This window comes from Salvelinus sp. IW2-2015, linkage group LG23 (assembly GCF_002910315.2).
Source record: "Salvelinus sp. IW2-2015 linkage group LG23, ASM291031v2, whole genome shotgun sequence".
Lineage (NCBI taxonomy): Eukaryota > Metazoa > Chordata > Actinopteri > Salmoniformes > Salmonidae > Salvelinus > Salvelinus sp. IW2-2015.
In genome coordinates, this window is record NC_036863.1 from 7,067,555 (window position 1) to 7,082,182 (window position 14,628).

The 14,628-nt window shown below is 40.8% G+C and overlaps 1 protein-coding gene across 2 annotated transcripts; it reads right to left on the reverse strand.

The window, feature by feature from the left end:
• Nucleotides 1-6,172: 6,172 nt before the first annotated feature.
• On the reverse strand, nucleotides 6,173-14,392 carry sar1b (secretion associated, Ras related GTPase 1B). 2 transcript variants are annotated; one of them, XM_023968463.2, is made up of 7 exons: nucleotides 14,234-14,392; nucleotides 9,613-9,688; nucleotides 8,684-8,803; nucleotides 8,424-8,489; nucleotides 8,204-8,307; nucleotides 7,276-7,407; nucleotides 6,173-6,905 (listed from the first exon to the last, which is right to left on the reverse strand). In XM_023968463.2, the coding sequence occupies exons 2-7, from the start codon at nucleotides 9,668-9,670 to the stop codon at nucleotides 6,789-6,791; spliced, it is 597 nt and encodes a 198-aa protein (XP_023824231.1). In that variant the 5' UTR covers nucleotides 9,671-9,688; nucleotides 14,234-14,392; the 3' UTR covers nucleotides 6,173-6,788. The 2 variants fall into 2 exon arrangements, with proteins under 2 accessions (XP_023824231.1, XP_070290425.1); XM_070434324.1 differs by lacking the exon at nucleotides 14,234-14,392 and adding an exon at nucleotides 10,868-11,078.
• Between the last annotated feature and the right edge of the window lie 236 nt (nucleotides 14,393-14,628).

Genomic DNA, 14,628 nt, shown 5'->3' on the forward strand with positions numbered 1-14,628 from the left:
ATGACATTTTGAAAATCTTGGCTCTCTCTAATTTTCTCCTTCTCTCTTTCTTTCTCTCTGAGGACCTGAGCCCTAGGACCATACGTCGGGACTACCGGCCTTGGTGACTCCTTGCTGTCCCCAGTCCGCCTGGCCTTGCTGCTATTCCAGTTTAACTGTTCTGCTGCGGTTATGGAACCCCTACCTGTCCCAGACCTGCTGTTTTTCAACTCTTAATGATCGGCTATGAAAAGCCAACTGAGATTTATTCCTGATTATTATTTGACCATGCTTGTCATTTATGAACATTTTGAAAATCTTGGCTCTCTCTAATTTTCTCCTTCTCTCTTTCTTTCTCTCGGAGGACCTGGGCCCTAGGACCATGCGTCGGGACTGCGCCCGTGGTGACTCCTTGCTGTCCCCAGTCCGCCTGGCCTTGCTGCTATTCCAGTTTCAGCTGTTCTGCCTGCGGTATATGGAACCGCCACCTGTCCCAGACCTGTTGTTTTTTCAACTCTTGATGATCGGCTATGAAAAGCCAACTGAAATTATTCATGATTATTATTTGACCATGCTTGTCACTTATGAACATTTTTGAACATCTTGGCATAGTTCTGTTATAATCTCCACCCGGCACAGCCAGAAGAGGACTGGCCACCCCTCATAGCCTGGTTCCTCTCTAGGTTTCTTCCTAGGTTTTGGCCTTTCTGGAGTTTTTCCTAGCCACCGTGCTTCTACACCTGCATTACTAGCTGTTTGGGGTTTTAGGCTGGGTTTCTGTACAGCACTTCGAGATATTAGCTGATGTACGAAGGGCTATATAAAAATAAATTGATTGATTGATAAAAGTCTGAACTTGATTCTGTCATAATGTTTAATTGCTAGGCAAGAAGACAGGTCTTATGTGTTTTGAAAATACTTGGTCCGGCCTCATTCTCAGTAGTGTTGGCCCTATAATGTAGTGCTGACCCTTTTAACTGCCAGCTTTCACTGAAATACAGTAAATTACAGTGGCCTTTCCAATCAACAAAGACGTATGAGGTATGTCCAAACTCACAACCCACTGGGCACAGATGTAATTTCAAGGTATAGTTTTGATTTAAATTTGGTTGTTGTCAATAACGTGAATTAAACAAAAAAAGGAACCATGTCATTGGATTTAGGTTATAACAAAATTATTTAATGTTATGAATGTTTGCAATTTCAATCTCTTTTCCACATTGATTCAACATCATTACATTGCATTTTTTATGTGAAAACAACATTGATCCAATCAGTTTTTGCCCTGTGGGAAAGGTCTCTTCAAACAAGATTGGGTTTATAGTTACGAATATACATTTTTCAAGTCTATCAGATTTTTGTCTCAACTTTTGCCTCAGCAAACAGTTAGGCTCCAGTCAAGTCAAATAACTTTGATAATTTAGTTGAGAACAAGTTCTCATTTACAACTGCGACCTGGCCAAGATAAAGCAAAGCAGTGCGACAAAAACAACAACACAGAGTTACACATGGGATAAACAAACGTACAGTCAATAACACAATAGAAAAATCTATATAAAGTGTGTGCAAATGTAGTAAGATTAGGGAGGTAAGGCAATAAATAGGCCATAGTGGCAAAATAATTACAATTTAGCATTAACACCGGAGTGATAGATGTGCAAGTAGAGATACTGGGTTGCAAAAGAGCAAAAATAAATAACAATGTGGGGATGAGGTAGTTGGGTGGGCTATTTACAGATGAGCTGTGTACAGGTGCAGTGATCCGTCAGCTGATGCATAAAGTTAATGAGGAGATATAAGTCTCCAGCTTCAGTGATTTTTGCAATTCGTTCCAGTCATTGGCAGCAGAGAACTGGAAGGAGAGGCGGCCAAAGAGGAGTTGGCTTTGTGGATGACCAGTGAAATATACCTGCTGGAGCGCGTGCTATGGGTGGGTGTTGCTATGGTGACCAGTGAGCTGAGATAAGGCGGGGCTTTGCCGAGCAAAGACTTATAGATGACCTGGAGCCAGTGGGTTTGGCGACAAATATGAAGCGAGGGCCAGCCAACGAGAGCATACAGGTCGCAGTGGTGGGTAGTATATGGGGCTTTGGTGACAAAACGGATGGCACTGTGATAAACTACAACCAATTTTCTGAGTAGAGTGTTGGAGGCTATTTTGTAAATGACATCGCCGAAGTCGAGGATCGGTAGGATAGTCAGTTTTACAAGGGTATGTTCAGCAGCATGAGTGAWGGAGGCTTTGTTGCGAAATAGGAAGCTGATTCTAGATTTAATTTTGGATGGTAGATGTTTAATGCGAGTCTGGAAGGAGAGTTTACAGTCYAACCAGACACCTAGGTATTTGTAGTTGTCCACATATTCTAAGTCAGAACCATCCAGAGAGGTGATGCTAGTCGGGCGGGCGGGTGCAGGCAGCGATTGGTTGAAGAGCATGCATTTAGTTTTACTAGCATTTAAGAGCAGTTGGAGGCCATGGAAGGCKAGACAAACTATGAAACTCATTTCCATTCCATCAAATACAAACAAATAAAATGCTCAACATAGATCATGCTGAACTTCAATAGTCTCAATAACCACAGACCCATCATTAAAGATCCATACAGTATACTCATTCACACGAGCGTTATCGTCACATTCAGACACTATCTATGGAACACTTCCTCAAACATTCCAGTCACATGTGTAGTGTTTGTGTGTCTGGTCTCATTTGTTTAGCTGAGAATAAGAGCCACATGCCAGAAATACCCGTTCTCTCACCCATCGATCAATCAGCTACTGTAATAATAACAGACTGAATCCAGCCTCGGAGTACAGTACAGAGACACGAGGCCATGTCTAGCACTGTGAATGGTTGACATCTCACTGGGGATGTCATCAGTAGTTATACTTATAACACAGTTATAGGGAGGGACATTCTGACCCGTTTACATATGTACCACTTTCTACAGCTTTCCCCAGCACAACGACAAATAGGAATGAAGTACCATTGTTGTCTATGGCCTGTGTAGGGTATGTATTGAGTTGACATGCTCATGTCTGTAGAGAACAAAATAAGTCTCTTTCMCATTTCCACAGAATATAAAGCAGTTCATATCCACTGAATTAAGGTGTCTCTTGCGAAATAGATTTTATCTCAATGAGACTAACCTGGATAAATAAAGGTTATGTAAAAATGAAGAGAACTCCTTTCCGTTATATTGAAATATGAATTGTTATTTCATGCAGTTAATTTGAAAGATGTATATAAGAAACATAGCTAAAGTTAATAAAATGGAATTATATCAAATGTGTCTTCTACGTTCAACCATTACTGATGAGTCTCATATGTATTCATGAGTTTCAATAACTGTCATCAGAAGTTTAGGAAGTTCACTATGAAATCAAATCAAATTGTATTTGCCACATACACATGGTTAGCAGATGTTAATGCGAGTGTAGCGAAATGCTTGTGTTTCTAGTTCCGACAATGCAGTAATATCTAACAAGTAATCTAACCTAACAATTTCACAACAACTACCTTATACACACAAGTGTAAAGGAATGAATAAGAATATGTACATAAAGATATATGAATGAGCGATGGCCGAACGGCATAGGCAAGATGCAGTAGATGGTATAGAGTACAGTATATACATATGAGATGAGTAATGTAGTGTATGTAAACATTGTATAAAGTGGCATTGTTTAAAGTGGCTAGTGATACATTTATTACATCAATTCTTCCATTATTAAAGTGGCTGGAGTTGAGTCAGTATGTTGGCAGCAGCCACTCAATGTTAGTGRTGGCTGTTTAACAGTCTGATGGCCTTGAGATAGAAGCTGTTTTTCAGTCTCTCGGTCCCTGCTTTGATGCACCTGTACTGACCTCGCCTTCTGGATGATAKCGGGGTGAACAGGCAGTGGCTCGGGTGGTTGTTGTCTTTGATKATCTTTTTGGCCTTCCTGTGACATCRGGTGGTGTAGGTGTCCTGGAGGGCAGGTAGWTTGCTAGAGATAGCTTTAGGTAATAAAATACAGACATGGGCGAGTTGTTGAGAAGGAAGGATGGTGCTCTCTTCATCCTGATTTAATCAGAAATTGGACAAAGGGAATATCATCATCATCATAATCAATGGGAAGTCACCTCTGTGTCGTACTGTATGTCCTGTGCTGTCACTATACGCGTCACAACAGTCACACTACTCTCTGCAGCAGAACAGACATCATGGCAGACTCACAGGAGTAGGTAGGAATACTTTTGGTCTTTGTATAATGAATAGTTACATATTTTTAATATGGAGGAAAGACCACCAGGGTGCCCCTGAAGGAGAGCCAGATGTTGGAAGACCTCCATCTCCTAGCCCCAGAAACATCCCCCTGGACTCCCGACTGGTCAACCCTGTGAGGCGGTGGTGGTACTCACTGTGAGTGCAACTGTGGAGGTGGCAGGACCGAGGTGACCAGAAAAGCCAGAGGCACTGTGGGAAGTGTGGCCACATGCTCCTGGCAGTATTCTCCCGTCATAGCAGTGGGAGTGTGCATGATGGGGACTGTTGTAAACTGGATRAGGACACATACTCAATTGATTCATTTGTTTTAAAAGAAAATGGAAATCACTGTCAACTGTATATGTTTAAAGAGACTGACGGGAGTATTCACAAGAGACAGTAGCATAGCGAGAGAGAAGCTGAATCAGGCAAGTCTAAAGAACTCATGTGTAAAAACACTTACATTTGTACTTAAACTGTTTGATACTGTATTTGATCATTTGATAATTGCATCACTAAAGAAGCAATGTTTGCCTATCAAATGTATTGTTTACTGACTACCTGTCTGAAATGTAATTTAAAGGCTACCATTAGTACAAAATKTATCAGTTTTCTGCCTTATCCGCTATGCCCTCTAGTGGACTAATGTTGCAGCGCATCGGCATGACCATACACCGCTAACTGTAGTGTCCACACCACTCCGCAAATACAGGTCAAATCATATTGCCCTATACTCGTCAGTCAACAGTTCCCCAGGGTAAACAACCAAATGATCTAAACGTTGGTTGTGATGATGTCCCCCAAATGGCACCCAATTCAGTACACCACTTTTGACCAGGTCCCACRGGACTCTGTTCAAAAGTAWTGCACTATATTTTASCTTAATTTAACTAGGCAARTCAGTTATGAACAAATTCAACAAACTATAGGGAATAGGGTGCCATTTGGGACAGATATATTGTCAGTAGAAAGTAAAACATGTTCCTGGTCTATTGGTATACCTTGATAAGAGTCCATCAGAGCAGAAAACAGTTGTGTAATTTCTTGCAAAGTCAACCGACTGAGCCACCAAAATAACGGYTGGTGACAGACCACTGTTAATTCATTGCAAATGTTTATTACAATTTATGATGCAAACAGTAAGTCTCTCCCTTATTGGAACAGTTCATGGAATATGAGGAAATGAAAACACCAAGGGGCAGAACAGGAAAAAAATGACAGGTTTTGAGWTAAGCACTCAATTCCTCACATTGTAATTTGGCATTTGCTCCCTCTTGTTGTACTTCTGTATATGGTCGATAAAAAACAAAGAACAAGGCATGCATAATAGTTTTATAATGCACATTGATCAAGGAAACCGCTTATTAAAAAATCCCATGTACATTTCATATGGTCCCTTTCTGCTAGGTTTTCACTCGTGGACTATTCCTCATATCTAACTTGGACACTATATTCATCCTGTTCAGGGTCGGGTTATGTTTCTAAGGTGAACCCGGGCCCAGCTCTGCTTGAGGGAACTCAACTGGCTTTCTAACATTGACAACTACTGAGATGTTACATAGCGCCAACCACTTTTTACTGCATGTTTTCATCAAGCTATTTTCAATCATTTCATTCACAGTTAAATATCTTTCTGATCTTGTCTGCTAGCTAACAATTTGAACCTTGAACCCCARAGAGATGGTTATATAGCCAATATTATTCCTTTTCATTCTTCCAAATTAAAATGTCCCCTCCCATTGTTGTATATGGTCCTTTCTATCTTACCACAGCGTGTSGACCCCCAGAGTTCCATGCTGCCTACAACCCATTGGCCTACCTACACTCCAGTCTTGGCGCATGGGACTAGTCCGTGTCCACAGACAACACATTGCTGTTTGGAAATGGGATTACCTTAAATGCCAATACAAGTGACAAACTCTTAAGAAATGTAACTATTTCCAATACATTAATGTAGATCAATGCAGGGCTCGGTTTATTATAAGACAATGACACAGCCAGAGAGAYGGAAGGGTTTTCTTTAAGGTGAGTGCTGCTGTCTACGTGGCCACACTTCTTACTATGTAAAAAATATAGGATGAAGAAAAGACATTAATGAAACATGATCAAACACAAGTCATGTCTGTATGTTGCCTTTCCTGTTAAAAAAGTGTATTGCGATGTGTACAACTAATCAGCTGTCTCACTGCTCAAAATGTGTTGGAAGGTGGCAGATTAGATTACCATTAGATTCATTTACAGATTTACAATTATATACTGCATTTGTCACACCAACAGATGTCATGGGGAGGCGAATAGATGGAAACAAAATAGAAAAGAATAATCCATTAGAATTTTTTTAACACTTCTGCAGAACCAATGCTATGTTAATTCTCTTGGAAAAAATAGAAAAGTGTAACCCAAAAAAAGTGTTCTGGAGACCAATAAAAGTCTATTGGGTTCAAGTTGTACTGTTTTTTTTCTGGTGGCGGAGGCAGACTTTCTAAACCAAACATGGGACTGAGTATGGTGGCGGTAGAAGTGGGGTGTCTCCCTGTAGCACCTCCTGGTGCCGGGGCTCTAGTCAATGTACTGGGAGAGCCAGCGGAAGCCCTCGCCGTAGCCCTGCCTCTTCAGCACGCTGCACATGAACACCTCCAATGGTCTCGTGTTCAGCTCCTTCATGGGAATGTTGCCCTGGAGACCAGACAAACATCGTCAGGGAACCACATCATTAAAATGTATGATTATTCTAAGCAGCTTTGGGGCTCCGTTTGTTTTTGTTCTTTTGTTCTAAAAACCTTAACTACATCATAGAGGTGGCCTTTCAACAGGATTGCTTTGGTTAATGGTGGGGCCAGGAGCTGACAGGGTGAAACTGTAGGCCCTAGTTATAGCCATGTCTTGTCCCTATGAGCACATAGACCCTTGAATGGATGAGGGTTTGTATCATTCTAAAAACAGTAGCACTGTTATTTGTTGTACAGTTCAGTAGTTCTACTGGGAGGAGAAGAGTGGGTGGGACAGTAGTATCAGGAGATGTGTGTTAGTGCAGGGATCTCCTTACCTTGCCTGTTGTCTGGCCATATAATCCAAACAGCTCACGTAGTTTCTCCTCACTGACGGCTTCTGTTTTGTCAATCTTGTTGCCGAGGACCAGGATAGGCACGTTTCCAATGGTCTCATCTGTCATTAGAGCCTGTGTGGACCACAGGACGGAAATGTCTGGTTAGTTATCACAATAGTCCACACTAAACATGTCATGATCTTCGACATTATCTACCCGTGAAACTGCAAGGCATGCCTTCATTGCAACTGACAAAATTAATTTATTTTAACCTCTTTATTCTCCCCTATTTTGTGATATCCAAATTGGTAGTTACAGTCTTGTTCCATCGCTGCAACTTCTGGTCAGACTCKGTAGAGGCGAAGGTCGAGAGCCGTGTGTCCTCCGAAACACAACCCTGCCAAGCCGCACTGCTTCTTGACACACTGCTCGCTTAACCCGGAAGCCGGCCGCACCAATGTGTCGGAYGAAACACTGTACAACAGGYGACTGAAGTCAGCTTGCAACTCGTTAGAGCGCAATGGGACAAGGAAATCCGGCCGGCCAAACACTCCCCTCACCTGGACGACACTGGACCAATTGTGCGCCGCATCATTGGTCTCCCGGTCACGGCCAGCTGTAACACAGCCTGGGATTGAACCCGGTGCTGTAGTGACGCATCAAGAACTGCAATGCAGTGCCTTAGACCGCTCAACTGACTAACTKTTAGCAGATATCATGAGCCATCATGAGACGTTAGGAATGGTAAAGAAACTATTGTTTCATCAAGCATATAAAGAAATCAGTATGAAACAAATGAACTGCTTATGAAAAGGCCATCTGTTTTAATAGAACATCTTTGGCATGGTTTAAGTTGAAATGTGATAGTTTTCAGTCCCATCCATCTTATGAGGTTTTTCCAATGTGGCTGTAAATCAATGACACTCACATCAAGTTCTGTTTTGGACTCTGGCAATCTAAGGAAGTCAATGCAATCCACAAGGAAGACGATGCCGTTGATGGCGGGGAGGTAGTTTTTCCACACTCTGCGAGCTTTGTGAACACACGCACAAAATAAGAGAAATTAGTGCAGTTTTGCTGGGATCCAAAAATTAACTAATCAATTCTCTCTCACACACACACACACACAAGGGCAGTCGGGCACACACCTTGTGCATGGCCTCCAAGGTCAAAGGTGGTGAAGGTCATGCCAGCGATCGTCAGTTCTTCMGAGGCTGGTGGGTAAAATGGGTCATGTTTACATTGGGAAACTACTACCCAAGCTCAGTCAATTGAGTAACCATCAAATAGCACTGCCTTTAATGAACAGAGAGGATGATCCACACTTCACTTGATTGTCGAACCATTAGGTCTGTTCAGAAGCTGGATTGAAAAATGATAAAAACGTGACTATAAAAGATCTACTCACTTGGATGTAAAGTTGGCACATGCTGTCCCATTCTGTCATCTTTGAGCATGTGCAGTAGCGTCGTCTTGCCAGCATTGTCCAGTCCAAGAAATACTAACTTGCCCGATTTCTTGTACAGTCCTAAAATGTCATTTAAATGTGTTTCTGAATTTTTTTTGTACATTGAAAACAAAAAGAAGCTGTGACTTTATCACCTTATCCTGTTGAGACCTGTTGTCTTTCCTTTGCCTAACAATGTATTCACAATTAAACCAAATCTTTGGAAAGTCTAAGAAATAAATCTTCTCACCAACAAAAGAAGTCAAACTTGAAAGTATCAAGTTAAAACAGGTATGCATAAAATAGAGTGAACAATACTTTTTTTTCTGAGATTCAAAATACACAGCTGACCTGCACTACCACACACAAACATTATACCTAGAGCCCTGGATGAATGCCTGTCTTTTCTGAGTCAGCTCTTAGGCCTCGTCGTCATCATTACGCAACACCAAGAGAACCTCAGCAGTACCTGTTTAACAAGGTAAGCAGGAGTGCCACCACACCTCTCTGAGATGAGAGCTAGCTAGTGTCACAGAAACTAGAGAGGGCTCTAGAGGGAGGCTAAAGGAAGTGGTAGCAGCAGCCTGAAGTGAGCTTGTTTGTGTTTCACTGTAGCTAGGCAGTGGGGACACGTTGTAAAACAACACATAGGCCTAGTCCCAGACTACTCAAATCACCAGCTACCATGTTCAACCACAAGAGGGACAACATGGATTTCTAGGAACGACAGACAGCACCACACTTGTTGTCAGTCTTTACAACAAGTGGAAATTAGGAAATAAGAAAAATAAAAGTTATCAGTACTGAGTAGCTTGAAATCCAGCTTCCTATTCAAGCCATTCAGAGGACAGTATTGAAAGTGGAATAGGTGATGTTTACATGGTACTTACCTAGAAACTGCAGTACGCTACTGAAACCACTATAAATCCAATCAAATATGAAGGACATATCCGGAGCTGGTGAATCCTGTAAGAAAGCAAGAACAGAAGTGATGAACAGGCATGCAAGTACAGCACATGACAAAACAGTTGACTGATTACTTGGCTCTGTAAACTTCCTTTGACACATGCACAAAAAAAACATTAGGCCTAATAGAAGCTGTTTCCTAAATCTCAAAGGAGACGTTGTAAATCAGCCACAAAGACAGCGATCCTGAGTGGCGCAGCGGTCTAAGGCACTGCATCGCAGTGCTAGAGGCGTCACTCCAGACCCGGGTTCGATCCTGGGCTGTATCACAACCAACCGTGATCGGGAGTCCCATAGGGCGGCGCACAATTGGCSCCGCGTCGTTCGGGTTAGGTGGAGGGTTGGCCGTATAGGCCGTAATTGTAAATAATAATTTGTTCTTAACTGAYTTGCCTAGTTAAATAAAARGTMATTTAAAAAAAAATCTAACAGTGAAGTATATTACTTATTTATCCCCGGATTCCAAAACTGTTGATAATCATCAATCTATATTACAAGTCTAAGAGTTGGCTACTTCAACCAGCAGAAGTATCAGTGACACAGGCAAAGTAACAAGACACAATTAGGATAGTATATTTGACTTTCCAAAGATAAACTAACAACAATTAACAAACTAACAACAATTAACAAACTGACAACAATTAACAAAGCATCTACAACCTAGAAGACATTACAATCCCTGCTATCAGAGATCAGCCTGAAGAACATGGTACATGTTGCACAGTTGCAAGGAGAGAGGCCCTCCTATCTGAAGGATTTAGCCACACGTGATAAGAACCATAACAATAATTGGCTCCCCTCAGGAAGTATCATCTTGTTCCAGTCGGATTAATTGGACAGAAGTACATGCAGTTCAGACCAATCTTCACACGGTCTCTTTCCTAACAGCCAAGACGTGTGTTCCTGAACATAGCCTTAACAACACTGACTCAGAGCATGCTGAAGTGCACCATGGGTCTTAGAAATGGATAATCCCAACCCCCACCAGATTTTGTTTGCCAAACTTTATCTTATTGTACTTTCCATGACAAAAGAACAAAGATTTCTGCATTGCGCATCCTTAAAAACTGTTTAACTAAACAAACCAATGACCATYTAAAAGTCCTCTAAAATAAGTTTGCATGCAGCTTTCTGTACATCTCAAAATAAACTGCAATTCACACTCAAAAGGTCAGTTACCCTTGAATATCTTATTCCCTTTCCTATTTTTCACTGCAACAAATGAAACGTGCTCTAACGTCTACACATAAATTCTTCCGTCAGTGAGCACTGAGCAGGATAAAAATAAGAAAAAAAGAGACGTGGCTGGCTGAGGTGGCTATTTTCCACCGCAATTYCACGACACCAAGACTTTTGTCTCAACACTCAGACTCAACTCTCTCCCTGGCTAGAGTGGCACCACAATGTGCCAGGCAGGCTGGCCAACCTGTGGCTCTAGTTACACAACAYGCAAACAGCTCCAGGGCTAAAGTATAAGGGAGCTAAAGGTCAAGACCATGCAAATACAGCTGAACTAGGCTACACGTCAGCAGGAGSTCTCCCCCTGGCTGGCTCCCAGTGTGTGACGTGATCCAGCAGAAGATGCTGGTCTAACAGTGTAACCAGCAGATATAGGCTAGTGGAGATGTATCACCAAGCTATCAAAGCAAGATAGTAGAGCCCGAATCTGAACAGTTACCTTGATTACTTTAAGCTGGCGACCATACCATTCTGATTTTAAATSACTACAGTAGTCACCCTGCATAGAGATACAATATATTTAGTATTCTATTGTGTTTTGAAAAGCTGGAATCCTTAAGTCCTACTATTTCTCTTTAAGCAAGGGGTGAAGCCGATGACAAAGGACACCATCAAGCCAACTCGTTGAATGGCATACTCCAACCTATTTATATGTACATTACTGTATTTATACATGGGATATTGTTTTTCAACAGGAAAAGTTCTATGCTGACATATGGAATTGTTTTTAAAATGATCATACCATGGATCACTTAGCTATTTGATATAGAATTTTAGGACCCCTTTAGTTATCCCCCACAAAAAATAATAATAATATTGATTTTGGCCTTTACTACTWTASYMCATAGAAATGCATTGAATAACACATTCATAAATAGCAAAAAAGACAGTCAAATGTTTTATCATAAGGAATAAGGTTATGAAGTGTCTGTCCTATATCTAGGAGATATAAGAAAGCTCATGAAGTAAATAAATATATATGACAGATATTTAACCCATTTTTTGGGGTAGGTACAAAACTAATTTAATTTATTTTTATTTCACCTTTATTTAACCAGGTAGGTCAGTTGAGAACAAGTTCTCATTTACAACTGCGACCTGGCCAAGATAAAGCAACAACACAGAATTACACATGGAATAAACATACAGTCAATAACACAATAGGGGRRRAAATCTATATACAGTGTGTGCAAATGAGGTAGGAAAGGCAATAAATAGGCMGTAGTGGCGAAGTAATTACAATTTAGCAATTAAAACACTGGAGTGATAGATGTGCAGAAGATGAATGYGCAAGTAGAGATACTGGGGTGCAAAGGAGCAAAAAATAATAATATTACGAAACTCTTTATATTATTTATATTAGCGAGCAGAATAGTGTCCAACTAATGCAAGAATTSACCAACTACACCCCCATACATTTTTTACCAAGTACCGGTTACCTTCAGACGATTCCTGTGACACTCACAGAGCAAAACGGAGAACACCATCATGTTCGCGAGAACCTCCCCTTTCCACAGTGGGGTCACATTAGTCTGCCCAAACGGTTCAGATGCTACAAACAGAGGTTGGCACCTCRGCGGTACCAACTTCAGCCGAGTCCCATGGGGCCAAACCGTTCGGACGCCGCAGACGTTTTCATGAGAAGACAKATTGTCGGGATGTCTCATGGTCTGACAACTGTATCTCGGCCACCTAACACTGCAAATGCGGAAAGCCACCATAGGCAGAAGCGGTGGATCTCTAGCATAAACTGGCAGGTTTTGATGCGATTTTTTACATCAATAGAGTCTAGGGGGTTAAATAATGTTCTATTTAATTATTTTCATTCCTCTGAACATCACAGTCATTTATGTCAATGATCAATATAAGCCCAACAATAATATTTAGCATACAGCATGTAGCTTAAAAATATAAACATATATAGGAAAGTAGCAATGCACATGTGCAAAATATTGTAAGATATTTAAATATTAAGGTCAGAGGGCAGTGAGGTTTACTTAAGGATAATAGATAAAATATACTTCCAGTAGGATACCAGGGGTGTATTCACTAGGTATCAAACACAACCTACCTGAATTTGTCCAATAGAAACCAAATTTTGTTCCAAAACGTYCTGTTTGCAACCGTTTTCTACAGTTTGGACTAATGATTACACCCCAGGCTCCCAGACAGATTTAAATGCCAGCCCAGCTGGCTCATGTTCTCACCTTGTTGCWAGAGCCTCTCAAATTGAAGGATTTGAATTAAACGGAAGCAAACTACAGGTTCTGACAGCTCACTATAATTTACATACACTGATCAATCAAGTCACAGTTTTCAGCTCAAAGTTTTCTAGACCTAGTAGAATTTGAGGTGAGAGCAGATAGCTAAAAAATAGCTGCTATAAATGGTGGAAAGGTAATGTTACTGGGATTAAATTCAGTGTAGTCCRTATCAAACTAATCTGAAACATTTAACATTGGCAGGAATTGGAAGACAAAGGACAGTCACAGTGGAAAACCCGGTAATAAACATTTATTTGACTGATTTAGCTATTTATATCAGCGAGCAGTAGTGTCCAACTAATGCAAGAATACACCAACTCACACACAAACAAATGTGGATTATGTCTCCGACACATATCGATTTTGATTTCTTTGACTAAAAATAWAAACAATTTGAGCTCGAAATGGTGGCTGTCCGTAACATTGAATTGTAATTTACGATGCAAAACCGATATRATTAATAATATAGTTATGACGACTATATCCAGCTGGCTAACTAACGTTTGATAGCCAAGCTAGCTAAAGGATAGCGAGCTGTGAGTCACAAATTGTACCTTTAGTTGGCAGCGAGAATTGGTTTTGTTATTCACATTTRTTGTAGCTTGCTAGTTTGCTAACTAACATTAAAATCTAGCGACAGTAGCGTTGACATAGTTACACAGGTAAGTTGCCATTAGCTAAGTTAGTGCATCTGAATTTATAGATACGTGTCATTTTCAGAGATAACTATAGTAGCATCGAGTTAATTGCAAACATAAGAAAGCGCTAGGTGTATTGACAGTAAAGCTGTTTGTTACAGCTAGAGAACATCTCATAATAAAAATGCACATACAAATAGGCCTACTTTAAGGTTACCACATTACGTGTCAAAGTAACTTGAAATTGTTAATTAGCTACCGTCAGCAATTTGATTGAGGGTTCCTGACCGACTAACTAACGTTAGCATATACCGTTAGTTAGCTATCCGCGCTAGCCTTAATAGTGAACGTTCAAATACACTTTCGAAAACCCCATATTTGAAATAATTAATGCTTACACTTACCCGTTATCTAAGTGTAGATCAATTGACTAAATATGTTTGCTCATAAAATCATGAAAATTTGCTTTATGGTCAAATGAGAGCACACACTTCACGTCTACACCTTCGCGTTATGTTACAGAGCCACGACACAGCAATGCAATCTGTGTCCAATAACTCTCCAGGCCCAGGCATAGCCGCTTCCTGTTTATGTTTCACAATCATCTTTCCGGTAGGGGAACAAAAATGTGAACCATATTCTAGCACTCCTGTAATCTAAACGTGTTAACACAGAACACATTTGATTTAAATAATGTTATTTGATAACAAGGCAGTTTAGTATGTCTATATTTCTGATSTGAACATGTTTCTACTTCCAGTCCAGACTCTTCAACTCCAGTARATAAATCACCCTGGAG